The sequence below is a fragment of the Hesperophylax consimilis genome, chromosome 19 (assembly GCF_061612785.1).
Source record: "Hesperophylax consimilis isolate HC1 chromosome 19, BYU_Hcon_1.0, whole genome shotgun sequence".
Taxonomy (NCBI): domain Eukaryota; kingdom Metazoa; phylum Arthropoda; class Insecta; order Trichoptera; family Limnephilidae; genus Hesperophylax; species Hesperophylax consimilis.
Genome location: NC_142854.1, coordinates 13123967 through 13147642, shown reverse-complemented (window position 1 = coordinate 13147642; position 23676 = coordinate 13123967). Strand labels below are relative to the sequence as shown.

The 23676-nt window shown below is 33.5% G+C and overlaps 1 protein-coding gene across 1 annotated transcript in view; it reads left to right on the top strand.

The window, feature by feature from the left end:
• LOC149414831 (nose resistant to fluoxetine protein 6-like) overlaps positions 1–23676 on the top strand; it is a 37283-nt gene that overhangs the window by 9452 nt on the left and 4155 nt on the right. Inside the window, exons 7-11 of the mRNA XM_089643565.1 lie at positions 1923–2039; positions 3239–3490; positions 3963–4058; positions 19132–19261; positions 21336–21510. Of these exons, the coding sequence (XP_089499691.1) occupies positions 1923–2039; positions 3239–3490; positions 3963–4058; positions 19132–19261; positions 21336–21510 (770 nt within the window). The remainder of the gene's footprint in view (positions 1–1922; positions 2040–3238; positions 3491–3962; positions 4059–19131; positions 19262–21335; positions 21511–23676) is intronic.

Below are 23676 nucleotides of genomic sequence, written 5' to 3'. Positions count from 1 at the left end.
ATCTCAACTACCACACAAGACTCATGCCCGTATTATTATTGTAGTGTGATTTATGAGGTGTTCACATTGTAGTTAATATTTTCAGTTGCATAATGTCTGTTGCATAATTGAATAATATTGTAGATTTGTCTCTACATGAAGTTATTAATTTACATTTGTTAGTATTTACAAATAAATTGTTAGTTAAAATAAAAACAAACATAAATCTAGACCAATAAGTGGTGGTACCAAAACTAGAGTATGGCAATGAGACATGAAACTGGTAGAGAGAGGGTTAAAGTAGACTAGATAAGGGGCGTCGCCAGCTTACAAGCTAGAGCAGGGCAGCAAATATTTTTTGGTGAAACATCTTTTGGCTAAAATAATTTTAAGCAATAATTAGTCGTCTGAAATATCAATACAAATTGAAAATATCTCCCGAGTAAAAATTAGTGCCGTCAACGGGAATTGAACCCGTGCCTTCTAATGTCCGGTCAGGTGCTCTGAAACCACAAACACTGAGCCATGTCGGCTTATTTTCAACCCGCCAAATGATTCAATATGTACTAGTACCTCAATCAACAATTACTGCTTAGTATATTTTTTCTACCTACAAACAACCAACTTTATTTTTGTAGGAAAGGCTTTGTTAGTGCTAAATTTCTCACTAGATGGCGTCGAGGCATATAATACCTTCATTTATTGGTGAAATATTTTTGACTTGTCAATTATGACTATTTTTTGACATGATAAACTAATGTTTATAAGACAAGGTTTTTTGCATAGCATAAAGGACAACAAATAATTATAAGCAATAACTTATAATTAATATTAATGACTTATTATTGCTAAAAATTATTTGTTATTTTTTATGATATGCATAAAACCTTGTCTTGTAAACATTAGTTTATCATTAAAAAAAAATCTTTTGGCTCGCCTAGAGGGTGCATGAGAAGACGGGAAATTTTATGTACAGGGTTTTCCAATAAGAGGTGTTATTTTGATATTCAATCGTAAAATATCAATTATTTCGTTGCTTGTGTGGCACGTAGCGCCGTTTTGTTGAAAGCAAACGTTGTCCAGATCAATATCATCCAATTCCGGCTATAAAAAATCATTAATCATCTCTCGATAGCGATTCATTTACCGTAACTGTTGCTCCAGCCTCATTTTAAAAATAGTAAGGTCAATGACTCCGCCGGACCATAAACCGCACCAAACAGTCACACATTGAGGATGGAGAGGCTTTTCCACAATAATTCTTGGGTTTTCCGAGCCCCAGATGCGACGATTTTGCTTGTTGACGAAGCCACCGAGGTGGAAATGGGCCTCATCACTCAAGATGATTTGAATTTGATTCACTCAAGTGAATTTTAATAATTTCAATGCGTTGTTGAAGCGTGTATCGTTCCATTTGTATTAATCACGTAGTTTCTACTTGTCAAATGTTAAAAAATGACAGCTTCAATAGTAACATCTACTGAAATAACGGGCTATTTAAAATAACACCTTTTATTGGAAAACCCTGTATTATTCCTTTGTCCTCAATGTGTACCATTTTCATAGCATTCCCTAAGATGACATATTATGCCTTAAGAAACTAATTTCCCAGCCAAGCCGCCTGTGTGGAGTTAATGTTAAAAGCCGATCCTTGCCATGCCTTAGCCGTGCCGTAGGATTCATAACATCGCACATCCAGTGAATAAAATACTTGAGTAGGGTCTTGTTAAGAGCCAGAATAACAGAAGAGTATGGATGAAACGATATATGAATGTGAATTAAGCAAACAGTGTGTGCGAAGACAAAATGGCGGTCCCCTCTTTCTGGGAACCTGCGAGATTTTATGTTAGCTTCTGTTTAACATGTGTAAACACGGTTTACTTTTTAAATGTAGCATGAATTTTTAAAAGAATATAAGTAAACTTATCAAATATTATTTTCAGAGGTTTTTTGATGGTTCATGGACTGTTAAAATCAAAGGAACTAGCCGATGAATCAAACCATACCGTCACAAGACTGACAACACTTTATCTGAAGACTGTATTTAAAAGATTTCGAAGGTATGTAAAAAGTTTAATGCCCCATTTAATTCACTGAAACACATTTACCTTCATGCCTCCTCTGCGGTGCAAGGCGATGACTTGAGAGAGTCCGGCTGGGGAGATCAAAAGACCTTCCTTAACGGGCCGCCACTCAGATGGTGGGCAGACATGTCCGCCGCCAAGACCTGGACAAATCTTTTCCCATAAACCCCGGCGCCCCTTCTAAATCACATGGGGTGACGTATGGCAGAGAATTTGGTTATTCAATTAATGATTCCAGGGCGGCCGTACACCTACCCGCCTACCAAATTAAAATGCAATTTTATTCGAAATACTGCACAAAAGTTTTTGTGTGACGATCGACATGCTCACAATATCATTTCAGCAAGTTTAATAAGTACAGTATTTTCACATATATATTCTACAAACAATATGTCTATCTATATTCGCAAGTGCGCCCTACTGTCGAATTTGGCAGACATCTCTGGTCTGGAGCCCCAAAATACCTGAAAAAAACCCTTGACTCTGTGCAGAAACGGGCGGTCTGTTTGATAGATTCCCCAATCTTAACAGACGGACTGCAATCTTTAGAGCACAGGCGTCAGGTAGGTATGCTGTCCTTGTTCTATCGGTATCCCTTCGGCACCGGCACACTCTTCAAGACCCATGTTCACTCCTTCCTCTCCACAAAAAGACCCTCCACAAAGCATCCCCAAAGATGACATAGGCCCTGAGGGAAATTATTTTCTTCAGGGCCTCCTGTGTGGAGTAAATATAAAAAAAAAATTAAAAAAAAATAAAAAGTGGGGTTGCGTTAACCTCCCCTCATCCTGGTATAAAATAAAATAAATTTAAAATTTAAAAAAAAAGAAAACAATACATGTATTGAATTAATACAGATTAAACTCAGTGTAAAAGTCAATCTTAAGTTTGAACTTTAATTTTTCAGATTAACCCCAATGTACATGTTTAACATGAGTTAGCCAGTTGTTGGTTAGCCAGAGTTGGCCAGTAACCGTTCCTCCGCCGCGCTTAAAAATGAATCCGTTTAATTCTGCAGATTAACCACAATGTACATGTTCAACTTGAGTTAGCTAGTAACCGTTCCTCCGCCGCGCTTAACAATGCATCCGTTTAATTCTGCAGATTAACCAGTGTACTTGTATTGTCATTATAATGTCACTAAACTTTACAATTTATTAGTTTTATTTCTGCAGATTAACCCCAATGTACATGTACATGTTGACATTGACCTACACATCGGCTGCCAGCAACCGTTCCTCCATCGCCATGTTGACAAACGAGAGGAACGATCTACAGTGTCCCAAGTTCTGGTGGACCAATATCCTGTACATAAATAACATATTCCCAGGAACCTATTCCTCCATGTGCATGTCGTGGACTTATTACCTCTCCAACGATATGCAGTTCTTTGTGTGGATCGCTTTTTTATTCCATTTATCTAAGAAGTAAGTTGATATGTTATCATTTTAATAAGTTAATAATATTAATCTTTGTTTATTTCAGTTGAACAAAGCGGTGAGTGCAATACTCTGTCTGCCATATAAAAGCGTACATCTAAATAATTACATGGCATTAAGTTGAAAATAAAACATATTTAGCACTTGTACTACGACTTCGGTGGGTTGAGTGATATTCTCCATTTATGGTGTAGGGGCGCGCACTGCCTGGCAACCTCAAGAGCGCTGTGTGTCATGAAGATGTTGGGTCTCATCAGCACCTTGGCTTCTTGGCTCATTGGCGTCTTAACAAGTCGGCGCCAGGAGCTCCTATCGCACGTGTACTGGTCTGGCCCTGAGGCCTGATCTTTAGTTTACAGGCTGAAGTATATGTTCACGAAATTCGCTAAATCATAATTTGGGTTAAGATGCGCTATAATTGTGCAATTAATTAAACATTCTTTCTGTTTTGTTTTGACAGATATTTCAAAACATCTGTGGCGCTGTTGATCGGGACATTCGTCGGATCCTTGGCTATGCTAGGCGTAGTAACATATGTCGATGACTATAAACCATTGTAAGTATACATAAATAATTAGAATATGTTTTTGTAATAGGCGAATAAGCGGTGTCGTTCGGGTATCATATTATTCGACTAAAACCCTCCAAGACACATTTTTTGGGAATGTTACTTTTCAGTGGTTTCATGTAGAATAGTCTTCAAAGTACAATATGGTGAAGAAATTTTTGCTGATTAAAGCTAAATTTAGGCTATTTCGAATAATTAAATGAAACAGTTAAAAGGGAAAACAAAGCGGATGAAATCAACTTTTAATATAATAGTGTATTCGTTCGTCCTTTTGACAGCATCACCCAGTTTCCTGTAATGTATGTCACTCGAGTGGCGTCACTAACAAACAAATATACTACGCGCCAAGCAATCACTTGCGCATTCATAAAAGTAACTAATATATCTGTCATAAACCACCTCATAGCTGATTCAATCCCCGCAGCAAACGCGTGTAGCAAGCTACTAAAAAACATACATACTTTGATCCTTTCAGACCGATTCCTTTTTTATTATGACTATACATTGTATATGCAAAATATTATAGTCAATATATGTATAGTAAATTGTATTTCTTAGTCCTCCTCACTAGGGTGACCTGTGCTGAGGCGGACTAAAGTTATTCATTTCTGTTTTATTAGTTTTCTTTTTTATGTAGTTTTTAATGCTTTTTACAGAATTTTTTCACTAATCTCTTTCACCCATATCTTTATTCTTGATTTGTAACCATTCAAATTTTCTATTCGCTTCATATCTGAGGGAAGGATGTTGTGGAGTTTTGCCGCAAAATAAATGTAGTTTCTTTGTGCGATTGTGGTTTTATGACGTGGAATATTTTTAATGTCATTGTGACTTGACCTATGCGATATTGTAGAGGATTCAGTATATTTGAATAGTTTCAATAGTATATTTTTATCATTTATTTGTTGTATATTTGGTACATCAAAACTATTGAAAATTTCAATAGAAGGCGTTATTATGTGTACCTACTGCAAATAATAAAATCTAACAGATAATGAATAGAATAAGAATGAAAACTAATTTCTACCAAGTAACAAACTATTAATAAACTAAGAAATTTACTGCCAGTCAAATGTAAAAAAATGAAAGAACGCCGCTGAAACTGGATATTTTGACATAAAATTTAATGCGATCCAGTGGCACCAAAGTCACAAGCTATTGTTTTATTCTTTTGAATTTTTATATTTGACTTTGGCAAACTTTATTATAAGTTCGATCTTTTGATTTTTTTTTTTCGAAGTTTGGAAATTTTGCACGTTGGAAAAACTTTATTCTAGAAATTTTGATGGGAAAATGAGAAAATTGGTAGAGAATTTTTTTTATCTTTTTAATATTATGTAAGTTTATAAATTTTTCATGTTAAGAAATTTTTAATTTGTTGAAAAAAAATTTGTAAAAACTTATTTTGCTATGTTTTTGATTTTGGAAAAATCGGGTCGGGAAATTATGTTTTAAACTGAGAAATTCCAATTTTTTGACATCTTAACCATCGGGATTCTGTTTGAATACGTCCAAACGGTTTTTTGAAAATAACAATGGATTGCACTTCCATTTCAGACTGTACATTAAGATAATATTAATATCAGATCAGTTGACTTATTTTTTAGTTTTAAAATGTTACGCATCCTTCAAGGTTTCATCCTTCAAGGCTTCATCCGCTTTAGCTTACCACGAGGATAATACAGGATGTCCGGGGGTTAAGGTGCGTTAACTTCGGGAAGTGATTATACATGATGGTAGAGGTAAAAAATATAAATGACTTTTTTCGAAAAAAAATTTTTCCCATACAAAAATATTTTTCCATGGAAGAATATTTATTTTTCCATACCTCAATTTCAACGTTTGTACCTTAAAACTTTGGAATATAGACTAGCTTCTTTACTTGTACTATTACGTAGAATCTTACATTATACTTTATACTTTACCGCCGGACTATAATAATCGAACTAAACAACAGAAATAATTAAATTTTTTTAAGTTTCTTACGCAAGTTTTGATTCTTCATTGAAGTGATTTGAAGACAAAAAAAATATTATATTTAGGTTCAGGGTCCAACGTAGACGCATCTGGGACATATTGTTTCATGTACTTTAGGATTGCTTCAGTATTTGTTAAGAACAATATTGTGACAATAATTTTTTCACTCTAGTATTATTAGCCGGAGTGCAAACAAGAATCTATAATGCTGAAGAATAATGTATTCATATATGTCACTGTAACTGGTACATACTTATTAACTGTTTACCATATTTTTATATTTACATTTACATTTGCTTACCTACTCATTAGCTTACATACTCATTTTGATGCTATGTGTATATAATTTGAATAACTTCTTATACATATTTATTTTTTCTCCTTTAAATTCTATACTTTTTACTGTATGTCTTATATTCTATACTTTTTTTAAATATTCTATTATATTTCAATCTTTCGATATATATATTTTTTTTAAACATACAACAAACGATGTTGCCTCCCATGAGTTATCAAACTCATTTAAGGATCGCCAATGGGTAGTTTTGAAATAGAAGAGTAAAAAAATAAAAAAAAGACTTTTGTACAGAAAAATTAGACCCAACCCAACCCAATGTGCATGACACAATGTATTAAGAAAACATTTACAAAACATTTCACAGAAATATATTTTTTTCATATATTCTTTCAAATTATTTTTATGTATTTCACATACTATCTTAAACTACATACTCTTTATTTTATTTTGAATTGTATTTTTTTATTTTTTTTTTTTTATTGTTTTTGTGTTTAATTCGTAGAACTCAATTTAATTTTTTTTTAAATTTAATTAAAATCAAATTTAACAATATAATTATTAAGTTCTGGAAGTATTTTTTGGTTTTTGTTATTGTTACAGCTGTTTCGGCTTTCAAGAACAGTTTGAAAATGGCCTTGAAAACCGAAACAGCTGTAACAATAACAAAAACCAAAAAATACTTGCAGAACTTAATAATTATATTATTAAAATTGATTTTAATTAAATTTTAAAAAAAAATTGAATTGTATACATTTAATATTATTTTAATTTCTTCTATATTTCAAACTTGATTTTTTTTTTGTTGTACTGTATATTTAATCAACCACCATAAAACGGGCATGTGCCTAGCTTGGTGGTTTAAACACACCTAAAAACTGTAAAAAAAACAATAAAAACACTGAAAAAAAAAACAAAAAAACAATTGTCTTGAAGGTTACCTTGGACACTTTTTTTAAATGTTCTTCACAATAATTTATGTAAATTATGTAAAAAACGGAATAAAATAATAAAAAAACGGCAGTTAATCGTAACAAACCACATTGTAAAATAGTTTATTTTAACAATGTGGTCGATCTGGTAGAACCCTGGCTGACGTCTAAAGGTCACATTGTGTTAAATAAGAATATAAAATAAAATTGAAGTGATAACTACGAGTAAGTGCGCATAAATTGTGTAACAGTGTGTATTACTTGAAAATCTAAACTATTGCACATTATAATGAGTAGGGTTTACACCAGAGGCGGCTCCAGGGGTCCAGAAGTGAAAGATCAATAAAAAAAGTAAATATGAAATGAGTCTAGTTTTTGGACTGTTAATTCGTGGTGGAATTCCATTGTATTATAATTTAAACTTAAATAGTTTTTGCACTTTATTCTACTTATTTATTTTCACCAGGACCGGTTTACTATCCTACTACGGACATTTTCAGACTGGTAGTTGAAATTCTTATGCTACGGAATTTATACAAACTTAGGCAGGGATACACAACATTGTCTCTATATATAATAATTATATTTTTTCATAATTTAATGTATTATAAGCTATTTTTTTAATTTAAGGTACATGTAGGTAATTGTAACATTTATTATTAAAATGAAGAAATGATGTTACATAGTAAATAGATATTTTTAATTCTCATGAGTATAAATGAATTTATATAATTGAAATGGTTTGTGATTTGACTACTGATATTTTACTCTGCTAATGTTGGGATATTCCCTTCTTGTTGCTTAGGGCTAATTGCCAAAAAAAGATTCACTATGATAATTATTATTGTTACTATGGTTCTCCATATATTTGGGTTATTACGTTTTCATTTACATACTTTTACAACACTGTTCTCCGAAGTAAAATTATTTCAAGTGAATTTGAAGATTATAATGGATATATTAATGGTGATTATTCGTTAGCGTTATGTTCCAACTGTTTATTCATGACATATTTACGATCAATTTTCTTCGTTATGTGATTAATTTCTAATGATTCTAATCTATCTAATTTTTGTCCTTTGTTGCAAACATGAAGGATTTTGACATCTCTATCTTTATCAAAAGTATGTTGGTTTTCTAGTAAATGCATGGCGACGTTCGATAGATCCCCTTTTTGATTAACCCAACTAGCGAAATGTTCTTTTATACGGGTTTATAAGTTTATATAAATTCAATAGCACAATAATTTCAACAGTCTGAAAATGTCCGTAGTAGGATGAAACCGGTCCTGGTGAAAATAAATAAGTGGAACAAAGTGCAAAGGTTGTTTGAATATTAAATGTTAATACATATTTCACCCAAAAAAAACTACTAGTGCACGCTATTGTCAACAACTGCTGAGCTCTGTTAAATTTATAAAAATTGCAGTAAAAAGTAATCAAACCTATATATTTAAGTGATCAAACGATAAAGACTTTAAAAATCCACAATCTACGTGATTAATAAGTTAAATTCTGCATTGCATTCCATTAAAAGTGTACGAATTTAAATAATACGGAACTGTCAAAATTAATTGTTTTCAAGATTACGTTCAAACTACATCAAAAGTGCTCAATTTTGTTTTTTGCTAAGTGTAACAGTGTTAAATCACACAGTTTTTTCTTTTTTTAAAAGTTTTAAATCCAATTCTATTAATATAAAAGTAAAACTATCAAATATTGAAAGTGAAAGATTTAGCAAAAACAGCACTGTCATCTCTCAAGCTGAATTACAATATATGAAGATCTATTATCTCGCCTACTCATAACTCGGAAGTGGTTCAGTGGATAAATCGGTCACGCTGAAAGTTATATCAACGGCGTACGTTCGAGCCCCAACCAAACCAACTAAAATTTTTATATTTTATTTTTATTTTATTTAATCTCTAACGCACGACTGTTAAGTTGCGGGGCGCGTTCAAGGCCCAGAGAATCCATCGAAAATTGAATAAATTAAAAATATTAAAAATCTTCTAACTATGCCTAACTGCTTAGCATGTCCCGAATCGACGGGAACTACATTTGTATGCCTAGTATGTAAAGGAGCATACCATCTTCTCTGCGGTGGAATCACAGAAACCGCTTATCGACGACTGACAATGGAACGGCGCACTCAAATTAAATGCAAGAAGTGCGCAACCGTAGCGGTTGGCACTTCTTCCCAGGCGCAGTCACCGGTTTATGATATCAGTTGTGATAAACCCATTGGATCGGAGAACAGCGAAATCCTGAAAAGTCAAAATGCAATCATCTTACAAAATAATAAAATACTGGATACAATAACCTTCATGAGCAAACAGTATGAAGATATTCTCCTCCGCGTGCGGGAGTTAGAAGATAAAAATATGGTGTTAACAAAACAAAATTCCTCTTTAGAATCCCGAATTGACCTACTAGAAGGCCAGCTTGAAAATGTCGAAAGGTCGGCAAGAGCCAAAAATATAGAGGTGAGGGGAATACCCGAAATAAAGGGAGAAAGTTTGAAAAATATATTCCACAATATATGCCAAACCATTCAATCAAAAGTAAATACTTCAAACATTGAAGCGTCCTACAGGACACAAAAACACAAAAATGGACCTATTGTTTTTAAACTGACCTCGAATCGCGATCGAGAACAATTACTATCGGATATAAAAGCCTTCCACAAACAAGCATCCAGTCCCGAGGAGAAGCTCAACACTCTGAACTTAGGGATTGCCGGACCAAGCTCACCAGTCTACGTTGCGGAACACCTGACATTTCGTGCTAACCACTTGTGGTACCTGGCCCGCAAAGCTACAAAGGAAAAATTTTTTAAGTATTCGTGGATCAAATCAGGGCAGATCTACGTACGTAGAGATATCGGAACACCTGCAATTCGTGTTTCTAATGCGGAGACACTGGCACTACTCTCACCAAATTCATCACAATTATAGTTCTAAAATTATCATGTGTAAAACTTTTATTGTATCGTATTATTATTTTTTATTGTACTTGTTTTGAGGTATCACATATATTGTACTAGTGTCAGAATCAAGAATCCGTTAAAAGATACTATTCCTATTTCTATTGCTTTGAAACATCAACATTATTTTCTAACATTGCCAACAGTAAAAACTCTACATACAACTTGTTTTCTAAATTGCTCGCCAAGTTTTGTTCAGCTTCTAGTCTTCATCCGAAGTTTAGCTACCAACACCCTACACCAATTTAAAAAATGGAAGATAATATAAATAATATTTTAGACAATTTGTCGCAGATTCCATGTATCGAAACAAGTAGTTCTGTAGAAGTTCAAAAAACCCTAAATAAATCCAACCTAAAAATATTTTCCATGAATATCAGAAGCATGAACAAAAATTTCAATGAACTAATGATACTACTTACAGAACTTGACTCAGACTTTGACTTGATTATTCTGAGCGAATGCTGGATCAGAGATAACTATATTCCTAAAAACATAAAAAACTATAATCAATACAGTACTCAGAATAACCAATTACAAAATGATGGCGTTATTATATACATAAAAAATCATATACAATACTCTATAAAGGAAATCACAATAACTCACTCAAATTGTCTTAAACTTGAAATAGAAAATAGCGTTACTGTTCTAACTATATACCGATCACCGAGCACTTCCAATATAACACCATTTTTAAACTCGCTTAATCAGTTTCTGGCATGTATTAGAGATCATGAAAATGTTCTAATTATTGGTGACCTAAATATTAATATTATAAATACAATGCATCCCCAAGCAAACGACTACATAAATTTATTAACTCTTCAAGGATTTATCCCAGCTATTACAGCCCCTACTCGTGTCTCAGAGTTATCCGCCAGTTGCATAGACCACGTCTTTGTCAAATGTAAGCTAAATATCAAATCTCTCATATATCAGTGCACTGTGACAGATCACTACGCTACTATCACCTCCATTTCTCATAAAATTCAAAAATTACCAGCATCCACCATACAATTAAAGAAAATTTCTTATGACACTCTCTTCAAACTGGTTTCCAATGAAAACTGGTCAAATTTCTACAAAATTAGCGATCCAAACTTAGCGTGTGAATCTCTCATCAACATCCTACATAAGCATCTGAAAAATGCCACATCCCACACACACAACAATCAAAGTAGTCGTACAATTAAACTAAAACCTTGGATAACTACTGGTATTTTACACTGTATCCGCAAACGTGATAAACTTCATAAATATTGTAAAAATAACCCCACTGATTACGAATCTCTCTTATTTTATAAAAGATACAGAAATGCCTGTAAAAAAATAACCTGTACGGCCAGAGAAGATTATTATAGGAAACAGATAGAGGAAGCTGCGAATGATAATAAAAAAATCTGGAACATTGTCAAAGAAATATGCTACACCGACAAAATTACCACACCCATAAATAAAATAACCATCACAAATAAAACACTAAATGCAACCGAAAATTCAGAAACAATCGCAAATCACTTCAACCAATTCTTCTCTACAATCGGATCGGATCTAGCAAATAATATTTTAAAAAGAAATAGCAAGTCTGAAAATAATCTTGCAAATACTATCTTTCTCGATAATCTGAGCTATGACCCTTTCAATCTCACACTAACAACAGAACAAGAAATCACTGAAATCATCAATTCACTCAAAAATACACACTCCACGGGAGTTGGCAATATATCCACTAAACTAATTAAACACCTTAAACCAATCATTGCTAAGCCCCTTGTATACATCACAAATCTAAGTTTTCGAACTGGCCTTTTCCCAAATACTCTAAAACATTCAACAATTATTCCTATCTTTAAATCAGGGGACAGATCAATCGTCAATAACTATAGACCAATATCTCTACTGAGTCCAATCTCTAAAATAATCGAAAAAACAGTAAAACAAAGGCTCTACAAGTTTCTCGAAGAAAATAAAATCCTGTCAAAAAACCAATACGGCTTCCGCAAAGGTCTTAGTGCATCAGATGCAATTGCAGCTTTTACTAAATTAATTTCTGATAACCTCGATAAAAGTCGCAAGCCCCTCGCTGTATTCTTGGATCTGGCTAAAGCCTTTGACACTGTATCTCACCACATACTTTTGAAAAAACTCTCACAGATAGGAATAAAAGGTGTTCCTCTTAAATGGTTTGAGAGCTATCTAACAAATAGGTCCCAGTCAACTATTATTAACTCCGCTAAAGAGTATAGAAGTACAAGTTTGCCAATCACATATGGCGTGCCCCAAGGCAGTGTGTTGGGCCCACTTCTGTTTCTAATATACATTAACTCGTTATGCAATTTGGATACTGGTGGCACTATAATATCTTTTGCCGATGATACGGTTATAATATTTGCAGATGAAAATTTGAATTCAACATTTGAAAAAGCAAATCATGGTATAAATGAAATAAAACACTGGTTAGATTCCAACCTCCTCACTCTAAATATTGAGAAAACTAAATACTTACTTTTTTCCATACGCAAACCTAATCTCCCTCAAAACTATCATAAACTTACCATACATTCATGTTCACAGAAATTCAACATGGCTACATCACCTCACAAAAATTGTTCATGCGATAACCTTATAATATCAAACGAAATTAAGTACTTGGGGGTCATTATAGACAATCAACTGCGATGGGAGGCCCATATAAATTCTACAACAAAAAGGCTTCGCAAATTATGCTACATTTTCTACTCTCTCAGATCTATCCTTAACCTACAAACACTAAGATGTGTATACTTTGCACTTTTTCAATCAATTACTACATATGGTATAGTGGGATGGGGAGGTTGTGCAAAAACGATTCTTCATCCCATGGTTTTAATTCAAAAACTGTTACTAAGGATAATATTCAAATGTAAGCCAACAAACCCATCAGAACCACTTTTTATAAAACTCAGAATATTAGATATTCGACAATTATATGTTAAGACCATTCTCATATACATACGGAAAAATGACTTGGTGAATAAAACACAACAAAAAATTAACACCCGTTACTCGTCACACCTAAATTGTAAAATTCCCCAAACGAAAACAGCTTTCGCCCAGCGGCAGTTTTCTTAGATTGCTCCCAAAATATTCAACTCGCTGAGTATTGATATCAGAAAATCAAAAACTCACAATTTGTATGTCATAAGTGTTCAAAATTGGTTATTTATAAAGGGAAGGAACTTTTTCAAGGAATGCCTGCCATCATTAAATTAAGCTCATTTTATTTATTAGTCATTTTTGTTTTTTCATTCAATTCTGTAAAGAAAAAAGTTTAATAATTAATTAATTAATCTTTATTTTCATTATTTCAACAAGTTCATTTTCATAATTTCTACTTTATTTTCATTATTTTAACAAGTAAAGTAACCTATTTATTTGCTGATTGTGTTCATTTTATCTCATTAAGGGCCATCTCAAAACATTTTTCGAAACTTTACGCCGATAGATGGTGTTATTTTCAATATCGTCTAATAAAACACTTTTAACACGTTATGCTTTATAATATTGAGATGAATTATTGGTTTGCGAACGTATATAAGTAATATTAATCTGTATAAATTTTTATGGTACCTATAATTACATAATCGTAGAAAACGGCTGAAAAATACACAATTTCATTGCAAAAAATACGTCCAAAAGACATTTCACGCAGCTCCGCGCGCGTTGGTACAGGAAATTTTTATTTACCCAACCAAAACCATTTGCGAAAAAGACTCCATTTCAAAAAATTTACGATGTTTCGCATGAGTATGAAAGAGACACGAGATAGAGGTTTGTTCAATTCACTAAACTAAATCAATGCCTGGGAAGATTAAATAATTTATAAAAGGAGCCGGCTAGGAACAACGGTATGTGTGCCGGGAGCTGGCGTTAACTGGACCTTTTTTTTAAAGGCCGCTTTTGCTAAATGGACATAATCATACCAAGCGATGTAGGTATATACCTACATAGTAACCATGTATTCGCGCGGATGCTTGCTCACAAATATTTCGCGAATAAGTCAAAAGGTTACACATTTTCTTACATTTCTATGGGGCGCATTCATCAAACCAACGAAGTGGTTAGAATTGCCAGACGGAGAAACAAATTTGTCATATGCATAAGTCAGAAAGGGCTCTCGACGTAACATCAAGCATCTAAATAATATAGGCATTGTTTTGAAATCAGCTCGCCACGTGCGTCGTAATATATGAGTGTCCACAAAGACGATGCCTACAGTGTGCATATGAAGTCGCCTTTTCACATTAAAAAACTTTTTGTATTTTGTAAATGGGTATATTTTATTTTCACAAATGACAAACATGTCATGTTAATAATAGTAAATCCTCTATAGGGCAGAAAGGTGATTGAAAAAAAAAACTTTTTGTACAAATATCTTATACACGGTGTCCATAAACTAGTTGTAAAACTGCCATCACAGTAAGCGGAAAGCGTTGCCTGGGTCGTGATGGAGGAATTAGCCAGCTGTGGAATTGAACTCACGATGCCTGGCGGGAACGACGATAGTAAAAGATTTTTTATTTACTTATTTATTTATTTTTTATTCTTTTCACATATTCTGTCCATATTTCTTTTTTTTGTAAGATCCTTTTTCTTTCAATGTTTGTTTTAATATTTTGTCCGATAGCTTGAATTGGTCTACTTTGTCCAATTAATTCATCATCTTTCTCACAGAGAAGCAGTCCTGGATTTCTCCACAAAAATTAATTTTAGGGGTCTCGTCATTCGAACACTTGTTTTCTTTATTTCCGCGCCAGTGTTTGTGGGAACTAAAAGATATAATATAAAGGCATTAAAGGAGTATAATTTTTGAGCAACATTAAATATGAATCACCCTATACCAAACGAGCGACATGGGTCATAAAATAACAAGCGTGATGGTTAGTTAGTTAGGTAGGTACCGAGAAAATATTTAAAAAATAATAAAATATTTTGAAATAATTTCATAATACTTACCTGTATTCCGATTCGCCGTGCTGACGTTTCATCCCTCACTCTTTTCCCGGAATACTGATGATTCTTATAAAGGGCACGCCTCATTTTTATGGAATAACAATGCTGTACAAAATCGAAAAAAGTCACTTCAAACCGCGGCAGACAATGACTGTTGTAGCCCAGCTACACTACTCGCGAAGTTGATCGAAGTTGACCGAATACGATAGTGTGGGCACGAACTTCGCTTCGCTTCGGTCATCTTCGCTTCGCTTCGCCCGACTTCCGATTGTTGTCGGTAAATGCGCCCGAGTCAAAGGACTCGAAGTTCGAACACGAAGTTTCTGCCCACACTACTCGGTTCACTTCAGTTCGCTTCGAGACGTCGTGTTTGGTGGTTGTGCGTGCGCAGAGTCATAGTGACTATACGTAATAAAATATGGCTTCTACACTGTGGTCACACGACCTAATTTTTTTGTTCCTAGAAACACTCCAATCCGAGGCGGTTATTTGGGACCCAATTGAAAGGGACCATAAAGATAACTAACTAACTAACTAACCTTGAATAAACTTGACGGCCGGCATAGTCCAGTGGTAACGCATTGGACTGCCATTCCGAAGGTCGCGGGTTCGAACCCGGCGTGCGCAAATAAATTTTATTTGATTGATTTGTGTTATTTCACAATTAATTAATTAAAATAATATATAGTATATTTGCGGCACGTTCCAGAGTGGAAGATACTACCAGTATCGCCCTGGTGTAAGACCACCATTCAGAATTGAAACGTTGCTCCAAATGGCTTAAGCCGTGTTTAGTGACTAGATCTGAATAGCCAGGTACTTCCCCACCTTCCTCTTTCCCTTCCCCACTTACCTTCAGCCTCACAACATCCCCCAATTGGGGATGCCATAGTCTCACTGGCTCCAGACGGGAGCAGTTGGGACTCTTGTGAGGTATTCACTATAAAAAAATAAAAAATAACCATCACGCCGTTTCCCCGCAGGGGTAGGCAGAGAGGACGGACCGCCAAACAGCTCGGTCTTGGCACACACTCCTTGCCTCATTCACATTCATACATCGTCTCATACATACTCTTCTATTATTCTGACTCTTGACATGGCCCGACTCGAGTATCTGATTCACTTGATCGTGCCATGTCTTCCTCGGGCGTCCCCGACTTCTGCTACCATTCACATTTGCATCATATATCCTCCTTACACTCCTATCTTCGCTCATTCGCTCTACATGCCCAAACCATCTAAGCGTCCCTTTCTTAATCTTACTCATTACGCTTACATCAGCCTTGCCCTCTTTGCGGATCTCCACATTCCTCACACGATCAAACATGGTTTTACCACACATACGCCCTTGAGGTGATTTTTCACAAAAACGGCGCTTTACAAATTATCCAATTATTATTATTATTATTATTATACGCCTCAGGGATCTCATTTCAACAGCATTTAATCTACTTTCATCCTTTATTTGCCATTTATTTTGTGTAGCGGCCGCTTTGAATGAATGAATGAGAGAATGTGAATTGGCGGGCGTCTAGCTAGTGATAGTTACAGATTTAAGAAAGTTCTAAATAATTACAACCGCTCTCACTATAATTATTATACAGTTAATTTTGCCTTTTTTACTGCGTGCCAAAACCGCAAATGTTCCTTGCGACGAGTAATACTGGAACATTCGTAAAAAAGCAAAACGAACATTCTATCAGAATAACAAATCAAGCCGCGCAAATTGACATTTTTACTACAAATTTACTGACCACTTTAACACCGTAGGAATGGGCTAATAGCGTGCACGTGAAACATATGGCTCGCACATATGTTTGTCTCCTTCTAACACGGATTCGGACATTTCGGCTGGCGGTGCCCGCATAAAATAATTACTTTTGTTAATTTAATTACTTTGTTATTATAAGTGATAGAACAGTGAAATTTTCGTTCGCGATAAACTCATTACGAGTATTATTTTTCGGTACTAAAATAAATAAAATATTATCTGTAGTTTTCAAATGTGGCTGAAAAATAGATTGTATGGGAATTGTCACATCTGTTTCACCTTAATATCAACAGTTTAAAATACGGTTGATGTACACTTGAGCAATCTACTGAACTGGGAACCAGTAAAAGTGTCACCTATTATACACATACATTGCATGTAAAAAAAAAATACTTAGATTAACAAGTTATCAAATATTACATTTATATAATTATATAAACCTATGTATATAAATTTCGACTACCATAATACGGGCGTGTGTCTAGTGTGGTAGTCGAAAAGCATGTAAAAACTGTACACATTAATATTTCATGAATAAAGAAAAAAAAAAAAAAAAAAAAAAAAAAAATTGCTAATGCGTAATGAATATTATAAAAACGCCAATGTATGTTATTTATTTGCCATTACTCACCTATTCTGAAGCCGGTAGTACAATATTGTATAATTTAAGATTATTTATTTACACATATAACTAATTAATGTTGTTTTTTTTATTTAAAAAATCTTTTTCCATTGAAAGTTTTAATTTTAATCAGTAGACTTAAAAAGTAAACAATGAAAGCAAAATTACCTATATGTACATTTTATTGCACCCTCAAATGCACTGATAAAAATGGTAACCTTTCTTTTCAACCTCTTTATTTTTCTCTCTTGTAACATAAATTAAATTTCACTTTATTTGAATACGTTTGTAATGATGCAATGAATTGTTTGCGATTTATTTCGGTATGATATCCACGTAATTTGGCATTTTAAATTATTATTATTATCATTTTATTATTACATATCAATGTTTTTCATTTAAAATTTTCATTTTTACTTCTTAATTTTTCCCGATTTTTTTTGCCTAAATGTTATTTTACAGTGACGAATATTTATTTTTAAATAAACATGAGTCCCCGATGGAAATAATTTATCTCAAATTTCTTATTCTACTACTAATTAAAATACAAATAATGTCGCTGAACAATGTATTTAATTTATCATTTATATATTTATTTACCTGCTGACTGATAACTTATAGTTGGCTGTGCGATATTCGCGTAGACTTTCGACACATGGGTTAGATTATAATGGTTATAATCTAGGCAGGTATGTGTCTATGTAAATTAACGCTCTGTTCGCTGAACCAAAAATATTGGTATTCGCAAATGTGACTTACGGAAGAGTTGGTTGTGATGTTCGATATTATGGTTATTTTGGTAGCGCTCGTACGGTGGAGGAATTCACAGGCACTCGTATAAGATTGAGCTAATTATAACTCCAGCTAAAATTCGAATTGACACATCGGTTGCTTTATCGGTACTATAAATAAACCAATCACATCGGCACGGTGTTTTGGTCAACTGTCATTAGATGACGTTTTCAAAGCAACACTGCGCAGATTCAACCAGTAAAATGTATTATTTTAAAAAGAATCCTAGACTCCTTATTGGTTGGAGCGGAAAAAGCGTTAAAACAATTCAGCGTCACGAAACAGTTGGCTTCTATGAAAAAAATACTGCTTCATTACATTCAATAACTATAAAAAAAGTTGTACAAATAAAAAAAATAATGAAATAATGGGTGAAATTTTTTTTATTTATTTCTAGATTTATTAGGTCATATGGGAAGAGGTTAAATAGTGCGAGGCAACTGTTAGCCATTAGATTAAAAAACAATTTCATTTCACTTTGTAAACAATTGATTATTCATTGGTAATGCATTAACAGTAATTCTGGAGATATTATTTTCTTCCATAAATTTTAACGTCGATTTTCCCTTAAAAAATAAATATCACTTTGTGTTACTATAACCCTGCCATATTCCCGTGCAATATGCGTGAAAAAGCTACAATTCGCGAGAGAGAAAATACTAGCCTGATATTGTATTTTTTTTCCCTTTCAGCCCTGACTTGTTTTATGTGAAAGCTCCGCTGGTGTATTACCCTCCGTGGATGAGGATTGGCCCTTACATCATCGGGGCGTGCTACGGTTATCTGTACAATGCACTCGAAGGGAAATTACAGATGAAAAAGGTAATGAAATTGCCTTTTTGTATAAAATAGCTACTTACCTACTATTTTTATAGAAACTTGGTAGGTACTTACCTCTACTACCTTTATACAGACCAGGCAGGTACTTACCTACTAGTTTCTCCAGAAAATTGGACTTACCTACTATTTTTAAGGGCACTAGGTGGGTACTTATCTAATAGTTTTTGTGGAAAATTGGTACTTACCTACTCTTTTTTGTAGAAAACAGGTACTTACTAAGTTTTGTAGAAAATTGGAAAATTCCTAAAGTTTTTATAGACGGTAGGTACTTACCTAATAGTTTTGTGTAGAAAATAGGTACTTACCTACTATTTTTTTAAGAAAATAAGTACTTACCTACTATTTTTAGAGAAATTAGGCAGGTACTTACCTACTAGTCTTTGTAGAAATTTGGTAGTTCACTTCAATTTTTCGTAGAAAATACGTATTGACCTACTATTTTTTGTAGAAACTAGTTACTTCCTTACTATTTTTTTAAAGTAGGTTGGTTGTTACCTACGATTTTTATAGAAACTAGGTTGGTACTTACATACTGTTTTTTGTTGAAACTAGGTAGGTATTTACCTACTACTTTTATATAAACTAGGTAGGTACTTAATTAGTATTTTTATTGAAGCTAGGTAGGTACTTACCTACTATTTTTAGAGAAACTAGGTAGGTATTTACCTACTAGTTTTGTAGTAAATAGGTACTTACCTAATATTTTTGTTGTTTTACCTATAATATCGTTTTCTGTGCGATTTAATCGATAGCCGAGTTTTTTTGCTCCTCCCCAAGCAATAATTCCGTATTCTATTATCGATTGGCAAATTGGAAAATATATTGTTTTCAATTGTTTTATTTTATGTATGTTTCTTATGTTTAGGAAAATATCTATTGTTTTGAATAGTTTATTTGTGATTTGTTTGATGTGATGTATCCATCTAAGTTTATGGTCAATTACGATTCCTAGATACTTTATTTGTTCTGTTTTTTCTAGAGGAGGGCAATCGCAGATGTTGATGTTTAAACATTCGTGTATTTTTATGGTGTTTGTGTTGTTTTTTGACTGTCCCGTGCTATTTATACTGTACTTTGTGAATTTTGCTTTCGATATATTTAGTGTAAGTATGTTTGAGTCTAGACATGTTTTCACTTGCGAGATTCCTAAATTCGATATGTTATATACATTATTCCACTCCTTAGATTTAAAGAGTAAAACTAGGTCGTCAGCACAACTAACTATTTCATCGTCTTTTTTCATGGTGCAAAGTTCATTTATGTAAATAATAAAAACAACGGGCCCAAAACGCTTCCTTGTGGAACTCCATATGTAATCGGCAGTGGTTTACTAGTATGGTTGTTAATATTGACTTTTTGTGTTCTGTTACTAACATAACTTTTTGATAGTTCCTTGCCTTTGATACCCATGTTTTCTTAATTTTTTTAAAATTGATTTGTGGAAAATTGAGGCTTTATCTAAATGTAAATATATCGCTATGCAACCCTTGATCTAAGTTACCATGAATATATTCTATTGTACATGCCAAAGCTTCTTTTGTGCCTATTTTTTCTCTGCATCCATATTGTTTATCCGAGATTAATTTGTTTTCTCCTATTTATTTTATAATTTCGTTTTTTAATACTATTTCGAAAATCTTAGAAAGCAATTTTAACAATGTGATTTGACTATAGTTAGTTATTTCCATTTTGTCTCTGGATTTGTTAATAAGGATCACCAGTCTTTTTTGAGTACTAAGAAAGCAGGAGTGTGTTATACTAAAGTTGATTAAGTATGTTATAGGTGATTCTAAAATGTTAATGTTTTTACAGTGGAAATAAGAATGATTGATTCGAAAATGCGAATGTTTTTACAGTAGAAACATATCTAAGAATGATTGATTGGAAAATGCGAATTGAAACAAAATTCACCAAATAAGTTTGAGAAAAATGTAATTTTTTTTAATGCTGGAACATTTATCTCTGAAGCGATAGGTCCCCGGTCGAAATATAAAATAGGGGAAAGGATAGTAGATGATTTGTCCAACATTTATAAAGCTTTTCATTATAATTTCAGGTGACGATCTGGACGCTATGGACAGCAAGTCTATCCATTATTGCTTACTTATTCGTGGGCCTAGCGGATACAGACTTCCCTACTTACTTCAGTGTGGTGTTTTCCATGTTCTCGAGGAATCTTATTGCTGTGGCGACAGGGTGGATCGTACTGGCTTGTCTGACAGGACATGGAGGTAGATTATGAAGGTCTATTTACATCTACCGGCATAATGCAACTGCAGACGGTGTTTCGCGCCGTTTGCGGTTGCTTCGTTCCTTTACCACCATTCGCGGCTAGGCTCGCGGCTATTTTGTGGTGTTTATACGTAGCATAACTTGCCAGACACGTGCAGATATGTGCAGGTCAGTGGCGCACCCAGAATTTTATCTCGGGGAGGCCGAGTTAAAACAATGAAAATATTCTATGCATGAATATTATTTCAAATTTTTAAGACAAATGAAAGTCACACACAGAAAATATAGGTTTTACAGATGTTTTCACGTTCGTGTTAACAAGCAAATTTCAAAGGGTTAGAATACATAATAATTATTCGGAACCTTTTCGTTGTTTTTTTTATTATATGAAGAATTTTTGAATCATCTGTTAAATATCAATATATTAACGGTTTTTTTCCGATATAAATTGATTGAATAGAATTAAATTATTTTACCCTCGCAAGGTGCAGTCCGTTTCCGATTTTTTCCACCATGAGGTGCAGTCTAATGATACATATAAACATAGACAAATAGTTACTCTCATAAAGCTCCCAAAACCCACTGCAAGTTGCAAGAATCACGCACGCATAAAATTCTGTACTTTTTCTTCTTGGAAAAACTGCTATATATTTATTTATACTTTGGGGGGGGACGTGCCCCCTACTTGTTTCTACTACAGAGTTTTCCAGTAAGAGGTGTTATTGGAAAACTGTTATTGTTTTGTTGCTTGTGTGGTACGTAGCGCCGTCTTATTGAAAGTAAACGTTGTCCAGATTAATACCATCCAATTTCTGCCATAAAAAATCTTTAATCATCTCTCGATAGCGATCCATTCATCGTAACTGTTGCTCCAGCCTCATTTTCGAAAAAGTAAGGTCAAATGACTCCGCCGGACCATAAATTGCACCAAACAGTCACACGTTGAGGATAAAGAGGCTTTTCAACAATAATTCTTGGGTTTTCCGAGCCCCAGATGCGACAATTTTGCTTGTTGACGAAGCCACCGAGGTGGAAATGGGCCTCATCACTCAAGATGATTGCATTTGATTCACTCAAGTGAATTTTAATAATTTTAATGCGTTTTTGAAGCGTGTATGGTTCCATTTTTATTAATGATGTAGTTTTTACTTGTCAAATGTCAAAAAATGACAGCTTCAAAAGTAACATTACTGAAAGAGCGCGCTATTCAAAATAACACCTCTTATTGGAAAACCCTGTATAATTCTTGTCATTATTATATTTAGTACAGTAATCACTTAAATCAGGAGTTACCTTGATTATGATTTGTTGGTATGTTGTTCATGACGGAGGCCTTGTAAAAATAAAGTATTCGACTTCGGCAGACTTCCGGATATTTGTTAAAAATTTTGAAAAAACTACAGATTTCTATGTAAAAACCGCTAAAATATCTAAAAACGACGAAATATGAAAAATTTGGGTAATTTTGAACAGCTGTATCTCAAAAACTACTAAATTCACAGAATATTATTTGTTTTTAAATTGTAGCAAATTTAACCTACTTTCAAAAGTACTGTAATATTATTTGCTGAAAAAAGACTCTTCCTGGTCGAAATTGGCAGAAGCTGAACCAAAAATAAACAAAAAATCGCAACTACCCCATTCTATGCAAGACAGATGTTTGTTTATATTATAACAAAAACATGCACGACTACCATGTTACGCGCATGAACCTAGTATAATTATAATAATAAGTGTTATATTATCTTCTTTTTTTGTAACAAATATGTATATACACGGTGTCCGGAAACTCGTAGTACAAGCGGGAAACTGGAGAATCTACACCACATGGGGAACCCAAAAAAACATAAAGTTTTTTGATTTGAGCATTTTCACAAAAAAAAAAAAAAAAACCAAAAAAATATATTTTTCGGCTATTTTAGGGTTAAAGTTTTTTCTGGTGTTTAGGGTTGAACAACAGATGTTTTAACCCTGCAGAGCAGAAATATTTTATGATTACACCGGGTTAAATGAAGGGTGATTTCAAAATAATGCTTCAAATCCGAGTTTCTCCATTTGTTTTACTTTCAAATAGTTTTAATTAGTTGGGTCCTTTGATCTTCAGTAATAATTTATAAGAATTTGATTAAAAAAAGAAAAAAAAATAAAAAAATCAACTTCAAACT